Here is a 20,165-nt window from a genome sequence, read left to right as displayed (position 1 = left end):
GGGGTGGGGGGCAGTGACTTGAAAGTTGCCCTTGAAGCATCTAATCAAGCCATGAGTACTTGAATCATTAAAAGTCATCCTCACCATTTACAAGCCTTCTGTCTGCTTATAGGGGAAGGAAGGGGGGAGGGGGGGAGAGAAACAGAGAGCAGAATTCTCCCAGAAAAGTTAAAAGCTTGCAAATAACTCCAGCCAATTAAGATCAAAGCTGTGATATTCAGTAGTAAAGTTTTGTGTTAACGCTTGGAGGGGAGGGGAATAAATGCATTCAGTTACTTCGAAACAGATCAAGGGGTGTTAACACACAACTCTTTGTTGTGCCTGAAAACCTGAACCGTTGCCGTTAAAGCAACAGATGGGTGATTTGCTCTTCACCTCCTGATAGGTTTTTTTGTCGATATTTGCTTTAAAAATAAAAAGGGAGTCCTGATTATGCTGTGCTACAATTGAAGCACCGACTAATTAAATGTGTCCGTTGATACGCGAAATGTACCCCTGGATGGCAGGGATCAAGGGATGCTTATATGTTAATTCATTGGATGCTACAACTTCAGTAAAAGAGAGAGAGAGAGAGAGAAAGACACACACACACACACACACACACACACACACACACACTGAGAGAGATAGAGATAGAGAACGAAAGATACAAAGTTTTCAACTTTCTGACTAAAGAGAGAGAAAAATATAAAGTTTGGGGCTTTGTGAGGACTTTGTAGTCCTCTTCTCTAATTGTGTTGAGCTCTTCCTTGGTCCTACCAATGGGCAAAATACAATAGCTGTCCAATCCAGTGGTGGGATTCAAACATTTTTTACTACCAGTTCTATGGGTGTGGGTTGGTGGGTGTGGCGTGGATTGGTGGGCGCGGCAGGGGAAGGATACTCTAAAATCTCCATTCCCTCCCCACTCCAGGGGAAGGTTACTGCAAATTCCCCATTCCCTCCTGATCAGCTGGGACTTGGCAGGCAGAGAATAGATGGGGCAGGGCCATCCAGAGGTGGTATTTACCGGTTCTCCGAACTACTCAAAACTTCCACTACCGGTTCTCCAGAGCCAGCCAGGTATGGAATTTGGAGGTTCTCCAACCTTGGCCATAACATTAGCTAGGGGCAAACCGAGGCCAAACCGTAGCATCCCACCCCTGTTCCACACCGATTTGCACTCTGATGCAGTGACGCTAAGGACACAAATAAACCCTCAAGTGGCCTCAGCAACTCTCAAAGAGAGTACTAACGACCAGAGGACTGCAAGGAATTGTATTATCCTTCCGTTCCTCCCCCATTCAGTCTGAACTGCAGAAGCTTCTTGGATGAGAAGTGAAACCTCTTCAAAACAGAGAAGTCCAGTTGCCTTTTGAAAAAGCATTTCTGGGACAACCGTGACCCGGATGGCTGAGAAACTCCCTAGGAAGTTTCAGTGTGCATAATAATGCCCTCGCTAACCTTGGCCGTGTCGGTTCACATCCCCCCTGCTTCTCTTAGGTGTAGTGGAAGAAACGGATTCATTGTCAGTGTGGCAGTAATAATAGCCTGCCAGCCTCGTTGGCTTCTGTACATGGAAATTGCACCGGCTCATTGTCTCCATCTCACAGCGAACAGCCAAGAGAAGGAGAAGAAGAGTTAGAGTTTCTTGAAGCCCGTCCAAGAGTATTTTTTTCCCCCTCCAGTTGCCTACCAAGGACAAAAAGGAGGGTGGGGCTCTATAGATTCCGTCTTCATAACTCAAAGAAAGCCATGCTGTGCTCCAATTCTGATTGGCAGTAATCACAGCGCTAATGGTATCAGATGCTTTTCTTGCTGATTGACCTAGTGGTGTTCTAAATACGCCACTGTGGATAAATAGCTCATTTTCCATGTTTTATTTACAACAAGCACCAATTCTTCCTCGCTGTTGCAAACGCAGCTTTTTTCTTTCTTTCTTCTTCTTCTTTGCTTTGTTCCAATGTCAAGATCTGACACTTTTCCTCGGAAACAATCGCCATAAGGCGATGGCGACTTCCAACCTACCCACTTTTTAATGTTTAATTACCCCCGTGACATGGAGCTAAGCATGTCTGGAACTCATAGTCCCATTTTCTTATCGCCAGGCAGCAAATTTCGGGAGATGAAAGCATCTGTTCATTGGAATTTTGACTACATTTACCGTAGTTTGTGTTAGTCCGTTTCTTCAAATAAAGGCGCTGTGTTAACACACATTTGATTGTGTTGGCTAAGGCCACTGCAGTGGTCTGGCAAACCATCTTTTGCCCTAAAACAAAAATAACTGGTCTTGAAAAAAGGGGATGAAATACTGGTAGAGCGCAGATGGTACTGTACAGAAGAAGGAAAGAAGGAAAGGAAGAAGAGCCACACAATGTACCGTCAAATTATTGTCAGCATGCTAAGACGCCAAGCTTGTCAATCAGAAGATCGGAAGTTCGGCGGTTCAAATCCCTAGTGCTGCATAACAGAGGGAGCTCCCATTACTTGTCCCAGCTTCTGCCAGCCTGGCAGTTCGAAAGCATGTAAAAATGCAAGTAGAAAAATAGTGACCACCTTTGGTGGGAAGGTAACAGCGTTCTGTGTGCCTTTGGTGTTTAGTCATGCCTGCCACATGACCATGGAGACGTCTTCGGACAGTGCTGGCTCTTTGGCTTAGAAACGGAGATGAGCACCGCCCCCTAGAGTCGGGAACGACTAGCACACATGTGCGAGAGGAACCTTTACCTTTATCTTATTCATAGTTGACTCTGTTTACTACCAGGAGTTCGATCCTGAGCTGCTCACAGTTGACTCAGCCTTCCAAGGTTGGTAAAATGAAGACCCAGATTGTTGGGGGCAGTATGCTAAACCTCTGGAAACCTCTTAGAGAAGGCTGCAAAGCACTGTGAAGTGGTACATAAGTCTACATGCTGTTGCTATGCTTCTAGACCAGTGTATGATTACTTCCAGTAACTATATGTGAATCATCTTCTTTTAAAGACCCCATAATCCCTTGCGGAATGGAGTCTTGAGCAACTGAATAGAGCTGAGCGTTTACTGGCCGGATACCCTTCCTGTCTCCAGTGCAGTGATTGTTTGTACAGATATATTCTCATTATGAGTGGCTATATTTGGATACAGAGATAAAATTTCTATTGCTATTCGCAGTCTTTGATTTACGACCAGTTGTTCAGCTGCTGTTCAAAGTTTCAGAAGCACTGAACAATTGGTGACGAAGGGGACGTCTGCCTAGACCAGTGTTTCTCAAACTTGGCGACTTGAAGTCCTGTGGACTTCAACTCCCAGAATCCCCCAGCCAGCATAGCTGGCTGGGGAATTCTGGGAGTTGAAGTCCACAGGACTTCAAGTCGCCAAGTTTGAGAAACACTGGCCTAGACCTTTGATTCACGATCTAGAAATAGAGGATGAGGTGTCTATGGAGATTCTCAGTCATCCTGGTCATGGTTGGTCCCAAAGGTGCTTTTTCAAGAGGCCATTGGGCTTTCTGGTTTTTTGTTGGAGACAGTTCGCTTCTCATCCAAGAAGCTTCTTCAGCTCTGACTGGGGGGTGAGCAATGGAAGGATTTCTAGACCTTGCAGACTAGTGGTGAAATACAATTCCCCCCCCCCCACTGGTTCTGTAGGCGTGGCTTGGTGGTGGCAGGTCATGTGACTGGGTGGGCGTGGCCAACTTTTTTTCACTTTTTAAAGCATTTTTCCCCTTGCTGATTCGGGCGTCCTGGCAGGGAAAAAAATGCTTTAAAAATCTAAACAAAATAGCTTCCAACGATCGCGCGGCTCAGCTGTACTACCAGTTCACAGAACCAAGGACAATTGTCCCTACCAGTTCAGCCAAACCGGGCCGATCCGGGAGGATTTCACCCCTGTTGCAGACAGTTGGTCATTTGCATTCTTTTAGAGAGTCGTTGAGGCCCATCTGGTGTGGGTCAATTGAATAGTGCAAATGGATGTGGAGCCTTCTTGGAGCTGCTGAAAGGACTGTGTTTTAGACAGGTGGTCTCGTATTCCTCCCCCCTCTGTTGAGGAAGACCTGTTGAGTTCTAACATAGATGCATTCTTTTACCTCTCTTTCAAACCAACGACCTTTGGGTGCGGCATTCTTACCCATGAAAGCGCATCCAGATCAGTAATGGTTTTCTCTTACTTTCACGACTGATTTGGAACCAGGAGTGCGCGGACACTGCTTCTGCGCATGCCCAGAACCTTCTGCCCATGCACCGAGCGTCCGTGAGCATCCCACTGCCACCACTACTGGTTCACACAGACAGAATACCACCTCTGATCTAGATGCACCTTGGCTTGCACCTTGGAGAAGTGCATTTCCACGAATGGTGCAACATCCTGAGACTCCCACAGATCACATCCCCATGAGCTCATGGGCAGCACGTGTGAAAATACCTGGAATAATTGGCTGCCAGAAGTTCAAAACCATTAAGAGACTTTGATCGTAAGGAAATGTGAAACTTCTAAAGGGCTCGTATTGTCTCGAGAAAAGGACTCTTTTTCTGCTCCGTGCACTCAGAAATCCTCTGCCTGTGCGTTTTGTGTTGATGGATGCTCTCTGGTACCCAATTTCCCCTGAACTACTTACATCCAGTTTAAGGATGAATGAACAGATCAGAGAGCCTAACCTGGATAAAACATCTTCGTGCATTTTTCTTTCCGTCTGCCCTAATACTTCAGTGAAAATATTACACAACCACACACACACACACACCCCAAAAAAATGATTTCTTGTTTCATCGGGAAAGATGTTGCAAGGCCTAACCTGAGTCCAATTAAAAATGTTTATCTTGCATAAGGCAATACGGTGCCTCCTTTTTCAGAGGGGCAGCTCTGGATACTTCGGGAGGGAGAAGGAGACGAAGATGGGCATTCTGTAAAAGAGATAGCTAGAGATCACAGAAGGAAACAAACACCGCTTTCACCTTCTCCCGAAATGTTGACTTCTGCAACAGGTTTTATCTTTAATGAGGGTTAGGCTGGATGTAGCTCTCAAGGTCAGCTCTTGGCTGCCAGCAGCTCGGAGACAAATATTATTTGTAATTTGCTGGCAGCTTTCACGACTCAAACCACCTTTCCCCAACCCTCCAGAAAAACACCCAAACTAGGAGTGTCGAGTCTTCCAGAGACATGCTGCTCCTTCAACATTTTGCCTAGGAAAATTTTGTTCATTGGATCGGGTACCACAGATGGTCTTGATGGATCTGTGTTCTCTTTAGAAGCAGGTTGAAATAAGTGTCTATGGACCCTCATAAATTCGAGGTTCCATTGTTCCGTGTCTAAAACCTTTTTTGAGAGTTGTCTTTCTTTCTTTCTTTCTTTCTTTCTTTCTTTCTTTCTTTCTTTCTTTCTTTCTTTCTTTCTTTCTTCCTTCCTTCCTTCCTTCCTTTCCTTTCCTTTCCTTTTTCTTTCCTTTTCTTTTTTCTTTCCTCCCTTCTTTCCTTTCCTTTCTTCCTTCCTTCCTTACTTTAGTTTCTTTCTTTCTTCCTTCTTTTCTTTCTTTCTTCCCTTTCTTCCTTCCTTCTTTCTTTCTTCCTTTCTTTCCCTTCCTTTCTTTTTTTCCTTTCCTTTCTTTTTTGGATGGATAGCACAGGTGCTTTCCAAAAGGCAATTGGCCTTTCTTGGATTCCCCCCCCCCCCCTGGAAACATTTCACTTCTCTTCCCAGACGTTCTGACTGAACTTTCAGAACTGAAGAAGCTTCTTAGATGAGAAACCAAACCTTTTGTAGCGCAGGGGGCAGGGGGCTGGGGGAACCCAAGGGAGTCCAGTAGCCTTTTGAAAAGCATCTTTGGGACAACCATGACCTGGGTGATTGAGAATCTCCCTAGACTGTTGAGAGAGCAGTTGCAAAATATTGTCCTCTTGCACCGGGCTGTACCGTACAGATCATTTTGCTTCTTCTTGCTGGAGTTTATTCATTCTGCTTTGTTTACCTTTATTCATTAGCAGTCTGATGTTAGACACTGCATCATGGGAGGCTGTCAGGATGAGAGAGAGCAGAGAAGAAGTGCCAGGAATTGTTTCTTGTTCATCAATCTTAGCAATGAGGCTAGCCCATCAGTTCTGGACCGGTAGGCCTCAACTGTAGCAGCATCATTAACAGTTAGGGAAAGCATCTTTTTCAGGTCAGCTTCTAATGCCTGAAAACTCCCTCCCACTTTTCATTGCCAAGTTGTCTCTCCCCTATCGAAGCTAATTCCATCATGACTTCACCAGAGCAAGCTGCCACAGGAATCAATTAGAGACTGGGATGAACTTAACCTTAGAGCAGTAGCCTTGATTCGCGTCTTGATTTCCCAAACATAATCGGCTCTTATCTGGGACAGCTGATATGAGGGAAAGTTTTCCAACATCTGTTACAAACATATTTTTTTTAAAAAAAGAGCTTTGGGGGGGCTTCCTTTTCCATTGGGTGCTCAAATTCCACAATATCGGATCTCGCCCTCGCTCTGCTTTCCTTAGCAGACTAAAAGCTGAGTTCTTGTGATAAGAAGAACATATATACCTTTATATATAAATGTATATAAAGCAAAAAAAGAGAGAGGTGGATTTAGTGTGGTTATAGAAAGGGGTCCAGAAATGGGGCATGTAGTTTTTTGTGATGGATCCCATTTTCTTTGTTCCTTCAGAAAGCTGAGGGCTACTTTTGAGTAAGAAGACCTCATTCCTTCTAGTTCAGGGATCAGCAACCTGCAGCTCCGGAGCCGCATGTGGCTCTCTCCTCCCCCTGCTGTGGCTCCCTGTCGCCAGTCGGCACCACAATTTTGAGAGGAGCTTCCGGTTAGGTGGGTAAGCAGGGTACACCAGGAGGAGACTCTATGGCAGGGGGCATGTTTTCTGGTCAGCTCCACAATGGATAGGGCTTTTGGGTAGGACAGATAGAGGAAAAAGGATGCTGTGCTAGGAGGAGACTCTATGGTGGAGGAACTGGACTTTTGGTCGGCTCTAGAATTGAATGGGGCGCTTCCGGTTAGGACCTTTATGGCTCTTTGAGTGTTTAAGATTGCTGACCCCTGTCCTAGTTAAACGTGTAGTTAACAGACAGGAATTCAGCTAATTTTTCCAATCATCCGTTTCATTGTTCAGTTTGCACAAAAAACAGCTGCCCAAGAATCTTCTGGAATGGGCAGCCATCCTGCATTTGATTTATTTATTATTAAATTTGCCTTGCTATCTGAGGGGATGAAAGCTATGGAAGTTACCAGAAATCGCAAAGGGTTCTGCAGTTGGACCTATGACAGGTCACAAGTTGGATGGATGGATGGATGGATGGATGGATGGATGGATAAAGAGAGAGAGATGATACATAGAGAGATAATAGATAGATGATAGATAGATAGATAGATAGATAGATAGATAGATAGATAGATGATAGATAGATAGATAGATGATAGATCGATAGATAGATTGATAGATAGATAGATAGATAGATTATAGATAGATATACAGATAGATAGATAGATAGATGATAGATAGATAGATGATAGATAGATAGATAGATAGATAGATGATAGATAGATAGATAGATAGATGATAGATAGATAGATAGATAGATAGATAGATAGATAGATAGATAGATAGATAGATGATAGATAGATAGATGATAGATAGATAGATAGATAGATAGATAGATAGATAGATAGATAGATAGATAGATACGGTATGTGTGTGTGTAGAGAGAGAGAGAGAGAGAGAGAGAGAGAGAGAGAGAGAGAGAGAGAGAGAGAGAGAGAGACTATTTGCTTTTTTTTCAAATAACATCAAATATTTCACACAAAGTATTGGCAATTTCATTTAAGTACTGCTTCCCCAGACATATGTTTTAAGTGGTAGCCTTGAGGTGCAATCCAATGCATATAAATTTGAAAGTAATTTCCATTGCAGCTTCAGTTGGCAAAGGACAGTTAATTGATTATAGGTGGTCATTATATTTTCTGCAGATTCATTTTGCATCATCTTCCATCAGCAAATTCTAGGAATTGCAGTTTAATGGGACATTAGCGACATAGCGTGAAACAGGCCATGCTTTGGTTCACAATCTAATCTAGAAAAAGACAGACCGTGCCTTTAATAAATAACTGGATAGTATTTCCCCCCCCCCCCCCTAGATGGTAGCAGTTTTTCTGCATGGCATCAATTCCACATAGGAACAAAAGTGTTTAGTGTCCTTTCTAAAGAAATGTTTTTATCGAATAGATTTAATAAAATTTAAAAAAAAACAGGACAAATTTTAAATGAAAGAAGAATAAATAAAATAAAAAAGTGAAAAAAGATATATTTGTTGTTGTTAGTTGCCAAGTTGTGTCCGACCCACGCAAGTGCACGCGCGAGCATGATCAAACTGGTAGAAACCCACCACTGATTTCAGACAAATAGTTGTCCAATTTCTTCTTAAAAACCTCCAAAGATGGAACACTCACATCTGGATGCAAATCTTTCCCCTAATAAATCATTCTATTTTTCCCCAAATACCATCACTCTGCTAAACAACTAATCCCCACAACACTGTCAAATTATCTACTAAGACTGTATTACTATTATTCTTCTCTTCCTTCCTAGTACCTATCTCTTCCCATTTATGACTATAACCATGTTGCTTGTATCTTTCAATTTACATTGTTTTATTTGTTTCCTAGTATAATTTGACTGCTTATTAGTAACCTATGACTATCACTAAGTGTTGTATCTTATGATTCTTGATGAATGTGTTCTATTTTATTTTTCTTTATCTAGACTGAAAGCATATGTACCAAAGACAAATTCCTTGTTTGTCCAATCACACTTGGCCAATAAAAAATTCTATTCTATTCTGTTCTGCTCTGCTCTGTTCTATCATTAAATTCACCTGTACCTATCTAATTTCCCATGCTCAAAGCATAAATTAATCTGGGTGAGATATCCTTTTCTAAACCATTCCCCATCGCCATCACCCCAATTTGGCACCCTCCAAATATTTTGTGTTAGCATTACTATCAAACCCCAGGGAGCAGATTGGCCCAACACCCTGTGAGTTGTCGTGTAAAATATTTAGAGGGAACAATTTGGGAGAAAGTACTGCACATGAACAAATGATAGGCAGACACTTTCATAATGACTAAAATGTGCTAACTTTCACAGCGTGTGGTTGTTGGGGTGTTTTTTTTTTCTCTTTTGAGTACCTGAGAACTGTCTCCCAATAATTTTGAAACTTTGCATATGCTAAAACTATACTAATGAGTGAATACCACTTTGCTCCCATCCTGCATTTCAATGACTGGATGGTAAGCCAGAGGTTTTTTTTTTTTTTTTTGATACTCAGCTCCAAAAGGAAAATAAAGTGTATGTAAGAGGTAGTTTCTGAGGCCATAGGGATGGTGATCAGAAACTTAATTAGTTGGAAACAATCGTCCTTTCTCAGTTGAAAGAAGTTTTGTTCTCCCAAAAAAACGTTCTGCATGAATATATAAGGACACCATTAGCATCTTCTCAAGTATCCCAAGTCTCAAATTTTGGGTGAATTCCTAATTCGTAACTTGCTATAAGTCAGAGACTGCAAATTCTTTCTTTGCTAGAACAAGAATCCTAAGTTATAATGTGACAATACGATTCTTTAAACAGCGATCAATCTTGTTTCCTCCCCCCCACTTTCTCTATCCCATCCTCAGTCTGTCTCCACAATCTTTCATCATTTAGAAACAATCATTTTAAAAGGATATGATGACAATTTGTTGTTGTTGTTAGTTGTGAAGTCGTGTCTGACCCATCGCGACCCCATAGACAATGTTCCTCCAGGCCTTCCTGTCCTCTACCATCCTCTGGAGTCCATTTAAGGTCACGCCTAATGCTTTGGTGACTCCATCCAGCCACCTCCTTCTCTGCTGTCCCCTTCTTCTTTTGCCCTCAATCTTTCCCAGTGAGTCCCTTCTTCTCATTAGGTGGCCCTTCTCCAGTGAGTCCCTTCTTCTCATTAGGTGGCCAAAGTATTTGAGATTCATCTTCAAGATCTGGCCTTCAAAAGAGCAGTCAGGGTTGATCTCCTCTAGGACTGATCGGTTGGATGGACTTGCAGTCCAAGGGACTCACAGGAGTCTTCTCCAGCACCAGAGTTCAAAGGCCCCAATCTTTTCAAGAAAGGTTTCAAGAAAAATTGACAATTAGGCAACCATTTTTCAAATGAGCAGTCCACTCATGACATGAAAACTGTCGTGGGTTTTGGGTCATCTGGAATGGGCTGCAATTGATTTCGGGTGCTACTTGGAATGGTTTGTGGTTAAGGACAGATGGTGTCAGGTGCAAGAACTGAGCAACCAGGGTTATTCCAATGAGTCCAAGTGGTATTTCCTGTCAACTCTAAACAACAAACGGAACTACTGAGAGTCAAGGGAAATTGGTGGCAGATAAGAGTCAACGGAATTCAAGGGGGATGGAGTTATAACTCTTGTGGGTGCACATGGACTCCAAACTGATGGCATAATTGACCCTTCAGGCAGTGGTAAGATTCAAATAATTTAACAAACGGTTCTCTGCCCTAATGACCAGTTGGGTAGGCGTGGCTCAGTGGTCAAGTGACTGGGTGGGCATGGCCAACTCAACGTCACTCAGGTCGATGGGTGCTTCGTCTTAGCTGTTACAATGTAATAAAGGTTAACCAGAGAGGCAGTTTCTGTAAGCCGGGCAATCAAGATTAGGCTAGAAACAACACCAGAATGTTTCCTTCCTGCCTTCCTTACAGGATTAGCCCTGAAAAGTGGGGAAAAACAAAAGGAGATTTCTTCCAACAACCAGTTCTCCAAACTGCTTAGAAAGTTAACAACCGATTCTCCCGAATAGGTGCGAACTGGCTGAATCCCACCACTACCTTTGGATTCAGCCTGATCATCTTCTATATCTGGACTGGGCAAAGATTGGCAAACTTTTTTTGGTCTCCTCAAAAGCATGTTTACTGCTGATTTATGGCTATTAATTTTTACATTGTCATTGCCTTTCCCCCACTATTGTTCTTTTTTTTAACCAAGATGAGGTTACAAATAGAAAGACCATATGGATCAATAAATTCCTTGTTAGATTAACTCAAGGTCAGCAAACTTCATTTAAAAGGATTACGAATTAGCCATAAGGAAACCTCTATCAGATGAAGTAGATTAGTTTTCCAGGGCTCTTACCATTCTTAATTTTTTTTAAAAAAAAACTTATTAATTTCTTTTTAACAAATGGAAACATAGCATCACTCTGGTGCATAATTTGAGGGGGTTTATGGGTTTTATGTTGTAGGTTTTTTTTAATATTGTAAGCTGCCCACAATCATCTGTGTGGGAGTCAGTCAGAAAGCCATGCAAATTTATTTGATGAAGAAAGAAATAATTTCTATTTTGTGAGAATTCCTCTGGCCTCTACCAACCCCCTCTAAGCTTTCTTAGAACACAGAAATGATGGAATGAGTGGACTAATAGATATATCCATGTGTACCAATCTGCCAGAAATGGGGTTGTAGAGAGCATCTAGAGTGGCCCAAAAGACATAGAAGGAGCTGAAGCAGTAGGCATGAACGTAGATGGACTCCAGAGGATGGTAGAAGACAGGAAGGCCTGGAGGAATGTTGTCCATGCGGTTGCGATGGGTTGGACATGACTTCGCAACTAATAACAATAACAACAACCCAGAATCTTGGCTTACATAGATATACAGTCCAACTTGGTCTTCCGTAGCCTTGAAGTTGATCAGAGTTCAAGTCAAGTAACAAACGAGCAGTCATTTGTCTGAAATGGTGTAGGGTTTCCTGCTTGAGCAGGAGGCTGGACTACAAGACCTCCAAAATCCCTTACACCTGTTCTGTTCTATTCTACTCTATCCTATTCTATTCTATTCCATTCTTTTCTATTCTATATTTTTTTCTATTCTATGCTATACTATTCTATATTTTCTATTTATTCTATTCTATCCTATGCTACACTATTCTATATTTTCTATTTATTCTATTCTATATTTTCTATTGTTTTCTTTTCTATATTTTATTTTCTATGTTTCCTATTCTTTTCTATTCTATTCTATTCTATTCTATTCTATATTTTCTATTCTATTCTATATTTTCCATTCTATTCTATATTTTCTATTCTATTCTATTTTATTCTATATTTTCTATTCTATTCTATATTTTCTATTCTATTCTATATTTTCTATTCTATTCTATATTTTCTATTCTATTCTATTCTATATTTTCTATTCTATTCTATTCTATTCTATTCTATATTTTCCATTCTATTCTATTCTATATTTTCTATTCTATATTTTCTGTTGTATTCTATTCTATATTTTCTATTCTATTCTATTCTATATTTTCTATTCTATTCTATATTTTCCATTCTATTCTATTCTATATTTTCTATTGTATTCTATATTTTCTATTCTATTCTATTCTATATTTTCTATTCTATTCTATGTTTTCTATTCTTTCTATTCGATTTTTTTCTGTTTATTCTATTCTAAGTTTTCTATTCTTTCTATTCCATATTTTCAATTTATTCTGTTCTATTCTATATTTTATTTTTTATTCTATTCTATTCCATTCCATTCCATTTGAATATGTGAATCTAAACTGGGGTTTCCATGGTGAAACCGTCATTTCAACAAAAGAGAATAGTTGCAGCTCAGGGTTGAAATGAGGGGTCCTTGGTGCTCTCTGGCGGTTTTGTTGCAGACCTTGCATTACCCAACTAGGGAACCTCATCAGTGCTGCTGTTGATTAGCACTGATGATGTTTAACCTAGTTTGGGTAAGGAAATGTCTGCAAGAAACCCAGCAACTTTAGAGAACATTTTGGTTTGGCTGTTCTGCTTTCATGAGCTTAGTCTAGTGCCATGATGACCAACCTATGGCGTACATGCCACCTCAGGCACACAGAGCCATGTTGCCTGGCACGCCCGGCATCGCCCGTCTCTCTTCCGGGTTTCTGGCGTGCATGCGCGGGTGATGATCAGCTGGCCTTCGTCCAAGCGGCAGTGCTGCAAAGTGGAAGAGCTGGTCTTCCCTTTTCCTGTATGAGCATGCACGCCGGCCAGCTGATCATCGCACGCGCATGCGCACCAGAAACCCGGAAGACTAGTTGGCTGGCACGCATGCGCACCCTGGAAACAAGTCCATTTTGGGGCATGCGCCTGCGCCCTGGGCAGCTCCTTGCATCCCAGATAAGCACGTGCCCTCCCTTTTCGGCTCTCGGTGCTGAAAAGGTTTGCCGTCACTGGTCTAGTGGTTAGAGCTTTGGGACATCCAATATATCTTAACCAAACACAGTTCCTCAATCTGCCAAAGCTTTAAAGCACAAAAGATTGGCTTAACCTTGATGTGGATTTGAGGCGCCCTGCCCTTCGCGAAGGCATTCTGGTTCATTTGCAGGCGAAGGTCTTGACTGAGAACCATGCGTCAATTAGCCAGGGGAAAAAGAAAAGAAAAGAGGTGGCACTTGAATTAATATTTTAATCCCGAACATTAGCCGCCTTCCTGCCAAATCAGCAAGGCTGCGTATTTCTGTTTGGGGCCTCCTTGTGATTCAGCCAGGCTGACAGTTGTCACCTACTTCCAGAAGAGAAATCCCGCTTGTGAAATGAGCACACATACATACAATTTTAAAAAAAACACCAAATGTCACCGTGTCGCTGAAAAGTTTTAATCGGGGGCTGTCATGTAGCACGTTTTTTTTTTTCTGTCGGCAAATACAAAAGGACCTTTCAAGCCGAATCATTTTCTCAGACTTCGCCAGCGTGGAGAATGTAAATTGCAGCCTGACTCCGTTTGCTCAGTGGCTAAGACGCTGAGCTTGCGGATCAGAAAGATCGGCAGTTCAGCGGTTCGAATCCCTTATATAGATCTCCTGCGTGAGCAGGGGGGTTGGACTAGATGACCTCCAAGGCCCCTTCCCACTCTGTTACTGTTTACCAAAGCTTGCTAGCCAAGGAGAACTGGAGAATGGAGAATCAACCCGGGTCAATGCTGGTTTCCTCCCTCTCTTGCAGGTAAATCGCTTGGCCATTTGTGCTCTGTCCCCCCCGATCCCCATCCATCCCACGCAGCAGCCATGACGTTTCACCCCTTCGCAGCTTACGCACTGCTTCTTGCGATCTTCCGATGCTGGGCTGTCAGCTTTCCAGAAGACGATGAGCCTATTAACATGGTCGACTACCATTGTAAGTGAGCAGCAAAGTCGAACTGTTGTTGCGAGATTGCCTTATTTCTTTGCTTCTTCCTTCCCCCTCGCCGGGTGACGGCAATTCTTCCTTTCTGCCAGCTGCCAAGTTTCAGGTGGACTTTAATGGACTCTCTCTATCTGCTGCAGCCAAAAAGGCGGCGGGGAAGTGCAAAGTTTTTATTTATATTTTTTAAGTTCATTGGCTCTTGCTGGCCATCTTTTATTCATTGATATTCAAGACATTCCGCGCAAGAATTTAGTTTAAGCTCTTCTGCTCCCGGTATATACAGCTAATCAATGCTGCTTATTGATTCTTCAGTTCCGTCATCCTGACTGATGGCATAACTTATTTTTACTTGCAGATTCCAAGCAATATCCAGTATTTAGAGGACGCCCTTCAGGCAACGAATCCCAACACAAGCTGGACTTTCAACTGATGTTGAAAATTCGAGACACACTTTATGTAGCTGGCAGGTAATTTTCCTGCAGTCCACTGATTAAATTAAAATTCCCCGCTTCCCCTCCCCCCCATCCCCCGCCCTCCATCTGCTACCTGGTTTTGCATTTCATCTATACACTTTGTCTTAAAATAATCCACAAGATAATTTCGGGAAAGGAAGGAAGGACTCGGCACTTGGAGACAAGACAGGGAAAGGGTGATTTATGGTGCAGGAGAAAAACTCTGACTGTGATCCATGCAGTTCCAGATTCTGTTTTTTCACCCAGAACATAATTTGAACAAACAATTGTTTGTACCAATACAAGATCTTGCGCAGAACGAACCTCGCAAAAAGTTTGGCAGCTAAAGAGTAGGTTATACGTCTGCTGACCTATGGATTGCTTTTGTGATTTGGGGAGCCAGGTACCATTAATTCGGTTTGCAGAGCACGCTAAGCCACAACACACGGCTTATCCAGTTCTCTCACCCACAGTGATTTTTTTCCCCTGCTTCTGATTTTGGATGGTACATAAACTCGGTTGCGCGGTTCAGCTCCCAATAGGCTGAGATGCAACTCGGCTGCCTGACAGTTGCATCTCCTGAAAGCAGAGATTGCATAAAGATAGCTTGTAAAGACAGAAGGGAGCAAAAGCAGATCAAAATGATCTACTGGAAGGAAACTAGAGCCTATTTTCTGATTGACAATGACCTAAAAGTCCCAAAAGAGGCATCACAGCCTAGGACAGGGGTCAGCAACCCATGGCTATGGAGCCACATGTGGCTCTTTCATCCCTCTGTTGTGGCTCCCTGTCGCCGGTTGGCTCCACAATTGATAGGGCTTTTGGTTAGGACAGGTAGAGGAAAAAGGACGCCATGCTAGGAGGAGACTCTATTGTGACAGAACAGGCCAATTATTCTTTATACCTTTCTTATTTCTTCTGACTCCATATATGATTGTTGATGGTTTTGCAGTAGGCCACATTATCAAGTCAAGCTTAACCATGTCTCCCCAACTTGGCTTGTTTCAGCCTTTGATCTAGGGAAAAGGAGAGGTCCTAATTAAGAACAGATATCTGCTTCTTCTTTTAATAATGGTATGGAGGGACCGTGTGAGTTCAAACGGATCTTGATACAACGTCAAAGTATGGTTTTCAAAACAGGCCTGGGGAATGAGATATTCTATTTTTTTTACTCTGTTAAAGGTATTTATTGGTTAGGTTTTTAATGTTTTAATGCTGGAAGCCACGCAGAGTCATTTGCTACGACATGGACGGCAAATAAATTAAATAAAATCCATCCATCTATCCATCCATCCAATTCCTGATATGTTTCTGTCAGAATATTCATGACTGGGAGAGACATGGTAACAAGGTTAGCCAATGAATAGGCATAGCAACTAAGTCAGACCGGGAGCTTAAACAGATCTGAGTCTGTGCTGAGAATCGAAACTGAAACTACTCTGTCTGCTCTGAACTCTGAGATGAAACTAACTGTTCTCTCCTCCTTGTGTTCTGCTTGTAACGTCTACCACGTTGAAGGAATCTACTATTGGTATTGAACATTTATTCACCTGTTATTCTGTATATAAAGAAGTTAATGAATCCAGCTGAATCAGTTATCAGTGTGTGATTTCTGGATTTCATTTTTCTGCAACAAACTCTGACAGTTTCTTTCTTTTTTTCTTCCAGGGACCAAGTTTATACAGTAAATTTGAATGACATTCCAAAAGGGGAAGTTGTTCCAAGCAAGGTTAGAAAATGCTGTAAATACCTTTTGTGTTTTGTTGTTTTGTTTGTTTGCTTTTTAAAAAAAACAAGCATTCTTGGTCGATGACAAAATTGTCTTGTTCTTTCTTTTATCTGAACAGAAATTAACATGGCGGTCAAAGCAACAGGACAGAGAGAACTGTGCTATGAAAGGAAAGCACAAAGTAGGTTTGTCTTTTAAGCAAAATACTTTTAACCCACCGAAATCTTCTAGAAGGGCATGATGGATGCTGTTTTAGAACTGCTAATTAACACATTGATCTCTTCATCGCTGCAAAAAAATCTGAATTTGGGGTAGGTGGGACCCATGGAAGACTGCACGGTCCTTTTCAGACTGATTTTTCCCAGCAAAATTGAAAAATCCAAATTAATATTCTTAAGAAATGAGTTGCACTTGATCGGATTGATAGAAAGAGAACTTCCATTTGCACTGAAATTGTAAGTGCTTTGTTAGCCCCAGATTGTTTTTCCCCCTCCTTATTTCCAGCTCACTGAGCACATGTTCAAAAATAATATTTGCTAGTGAATAGCGATGTGAGCCATTCTCTCTTCTTCTTCTTCTCCTTTTAATTTAATTTCTTTTTTTAGGATGAATGCCATAATTTTATTAAAGTCTTCGTCCCCAGGAATGATGAGATGGTCTTTGTCTGCGGAACGAATGCTTTTAATCCTATGTGCCGTTATTATCGGGTAAGGACCAACGCCTAAACTGGCCAGATTGTTCTCTGCCATATATATATATATATAAAATTACATGTAACATTAAGTATATGATTCTTTTATTTCCCCGGTAGTATACCTAATAAGAATAGTTCTGGTTTTAGATCTGTTTGTTGGGTTGTCAGTTTTCTAACCACACTGTAATAAAATGTTGATTTAACGTAGCATTATGGCGAAGCAGTTCTGCTGAATTCAAGACATAGTTATGCATATCTGCAATTTTGTATCTGCATTATGCAATCTGATGAATTGAAGGGCTTGGTATCTCAGTCCCCACCTTGTCCCCTCGTCCATCCATAAGTTGTCATCACAGCTTGCAGATTCTTTCAAATGAACATAAGAGCCAGCAGCCAATGTAGTCCAAAGGTTTTCATTTGTATGATGGTTGAAAAGGGGATTGCAATAAGACACACATATTAATACAGTAAGTCTTTCCCGGTAATTCTAATTCATTAATTTTGAACCTCAAGGAAGCATCCATCACGGATGGTAGGCTTGTGGATACAAAATCTGGTCCCTGTGTGCTTCCTTGAGCAATATGTCTTCAGCATTGTAGGAGAGGTGCGATCAGATTTAGGAGGGTCAATGAAACTTCAGGCTAGCCTTCTTAGTTTGGTTCTCTTCAGAAGTGCTGGCTTTTGACCATGCTGGTTAGAAGCTATGGAAGCTGAAGTCCCACATATCTAGAAGATACCCCTCTGAGGAAGGTTGACATAGGAAGACCTGATTTTGTTGACTTATTACATAGACCAGGGGAAGCTGAAATAACCTAACACCCAAAATGTATATTTCTTCTTCAGCTGAGTACCTTGGAGTATGACGGTGATGAAATTAGTGGTCTGGCCAGATGCCCATTTGATGCCAAGCAAACCAACGTTGCCCTCTTTGCGGGTGAGAACCTTTTTTGTTCTAATGGACCATATTGATAGAGGATACAAAAAAAGGGGGGAATGAAAAGGCCTATGACATCACTGCATCTTCTGTTTTTTTTTTTTTAAATGCTAATATACCTTTTGTGGAATTAGAAGCTATTTTGCAGGCCACTTCTTGATTCATTCATTCCTGTTTCGCTTGATACTTCAATTCTAAGAGCTGCTAACCAGAGCGAAATCCAAAAAGACCCTTAGTTCAGATTTGTTCAAAAGGCCTGGCCAGACTGTCTTAATTAACTTCAGCCTTCTGAATGAAGCGGGGGAAGAAAAATAAACCACATTTTCCCTGCTTCTGTTGTGAAACCCTTGGAAGTCAGAGCTCAGGTGACCTCCTGTAAATCACCCGGAGATTTAGATCGGGGCCCCTGCTCTGCGCTCTTTTTATTAACTGTTTACGTGAGAAGCGGTTCTGAGGTAATAATAGAGTGTTCACATTTCCTATAACCGTTGCTCTGTCCTACAAGGAGTCACTCGGAGGAGTCTTCCAACTCTAAATTAAAACGTATGAATAAATATATAACATGATTGAGATAATGGCAGCGGGGGAGCGGGGGAGAGAAAGCGAAAGGTAGAAATTATATAAATAGCTGTTGACGGAGAAGATGTGGCAAGAACGCCGCCATAGTAGAAGAAGGCGGCATCCCTATTGCCACCCAAACGTTCTTTGTGATTTTCTTTTTCTAGACGGCAAGCTCTATTCTGCCACCGTTGCGGATTTCTTGGCTAGCGACGCCGTTATTTACCGGAGCATGGGAGACGGGTCGGCCTTGCGAACAATAAAATATGATTCCAAGTGGATAAAAGGTACTTCTGTTGAAAGTTGAATCGCGACCTGCAATTTCCCTCTTTTCCCCTCCCGCCCCATAACCTTTTGTCCTCGCCAAAATGAAGAGAGTTGAAGTAGGCATTTCCAGAGCGTCGTGATTTGCCACCATTCTGAATATTTGAATTTTAGTCCATTGTTCGCAGGCATCCTAATTTGAAAGCATGCTTTTGGGGTTAATAAAACAGGGAGGTATGTTTGCTCTTTCCCCTCCCCCCCACCTCCAAAAAGTCTGGGTTCACCCCACCTCTTGTGGGCCACTTAGCAATCAACAGCTCTCAGACAGCCTGCCAAGAACAGCTATTCTAATTTCCTCTCTCTGCTACCCTCCGACCAGCAGGCAGAGATGCTGGCATTTTAGGTGATTTCTTTGCCGCAACGAAGGCTTTCAACAGCTGGAGTTTCATTTCTTCATTTCCGTGTTTGAATTGTGCTCCGAATGGATTTGCGCTTAGGTTTTCATTTGTATTCCGGGAGTTTAAAAACTGAAACAAAGCAACTGTGCTTTGGAGTTTTGTTTCTGGATTCTAGGGAATCCAGGGCTAAGATGCTAAGCTTGTCAATCAGAAAAGTCTGCAGTTTGGCGGTTCAAATCCCTAGTGCCATGTAATGGAGTGAGCTCCCGTTACTTGTCCCAGCTTCTGCCAACCTAGCAGTTCAAAAGCAGTAGAAAAATAGGGACCACTTTTGGTGGGAAGGTATCAGCATTCTGTGCACCTTCGGCATTTAGTCATGCCGGCTACATGACCACAGAGATGTCTTCAGACGGCGCTGGCTCTTCGGCTTTGAAACGGAGATGAGCACCGCCCCCTAGAGTTGGGAACGACTAGCACATATGTGCGAGGGGAACATTTACCTTGCCAAAACTAAGGCTTTCAACAGCTGGAGTTTCATTTCTTCATTTCTGTGTTCGAATTGTCTTCCGAATGGATTTGCGCTTAGGGTTTCATTTGTATTCCATGACTTTAAAAACTAAAACAAAACAACTGTGTTTTAGAGTTTAGCTTCTGGATTCTAGGGAATTGTAAATCTCTAATACTGTCATAGCCTTTGAATACTTTTTATAGGGAGATATTGATTTTCTTTTTTTAATGTTACCTCTTCCCACCACTCCCATCATCTTCTGCAAGATTTCTTTTTTAAAGAGGGAGGCTAAAAATACAGTTAAGTTGCGGAGACTCTATTGTTTCATTACTAGTCAAGTTGAAAAACATTTGGCCAAAAAGAATAGGATGTGGATTAAGTAAATAAGAATATTGATTTGTGGGTCAACTCTTAAGTGCTCACCCTTTTCCAGTTTTGGAGGTCTTCAAATTCATAGACTCTCGTTCCCAAAGAAT

At 41.9% G+C, this 20,165-nt stretch overlaps 1 protein-coding gene across 11 annotated transcripts in view; it reads left to right on the top strand.

Moving 5' to 3' along the window:
- The window catches only part of SEMA6D (semaphorin 6D), a 79,826-nt gene that overhangs the window by 25,813 nt on the left and 33,848 nt on the right, over positions 1 to 20,165 (top strand). For all 11 annotated transcript variants that reach the window (XM_081965295.1, XM_081965296.1, XM_081965292.1 and 8 more), the window contains exons 3-9: positions 13,973 to 14,143; positions 14,508 to 14,619; positions 16,273 to 16,333; positions 16,452 to 16,514; positions 16,939 to 17,040; positions 17,871 to 17,961; positions 18,687 to 18,806. In XM_081965295.1, the coding sequence (XP_081821421.1) occupies positions 14,035 to 14,143; positions 14,508 to 14,619; positions 16,273 to 16,333; positions 16,452 to 16,514; positions 16,939 to 17,040; positions 17,871 to 17,961; positions 18,687 to 18,806 (658 nt within the window). In that variant the 5' untranslated portion in view covers positions 13,973 to 14,034. The remainder of the gene's footprint in view (positions 1 to 13,972; positions 14,144 to 14,507; positions 14,620 to 16,272; positions 16,334 to 16,451; positions 16,515 to 16,938; positions 17,041 to 17,870; positions 17,962 to 18,686; positions 18,807 to 20,165) is intronic.

This window comes from Natrix helvetica (genome assembly GCF_964273705.1).
Source record: "Natrix helvetica genome assembly, chromosome: 12".
NCBI lineage: Eukaryota > Metazoa > Chordata > Lepidosauria > Squamata > Natricidae > Natrix > Natrix helvetica.
Note: the sequence above shows the minus strand (reverse complement) of the source record. Positions and strands in the feature narration are given on the sequence as shown.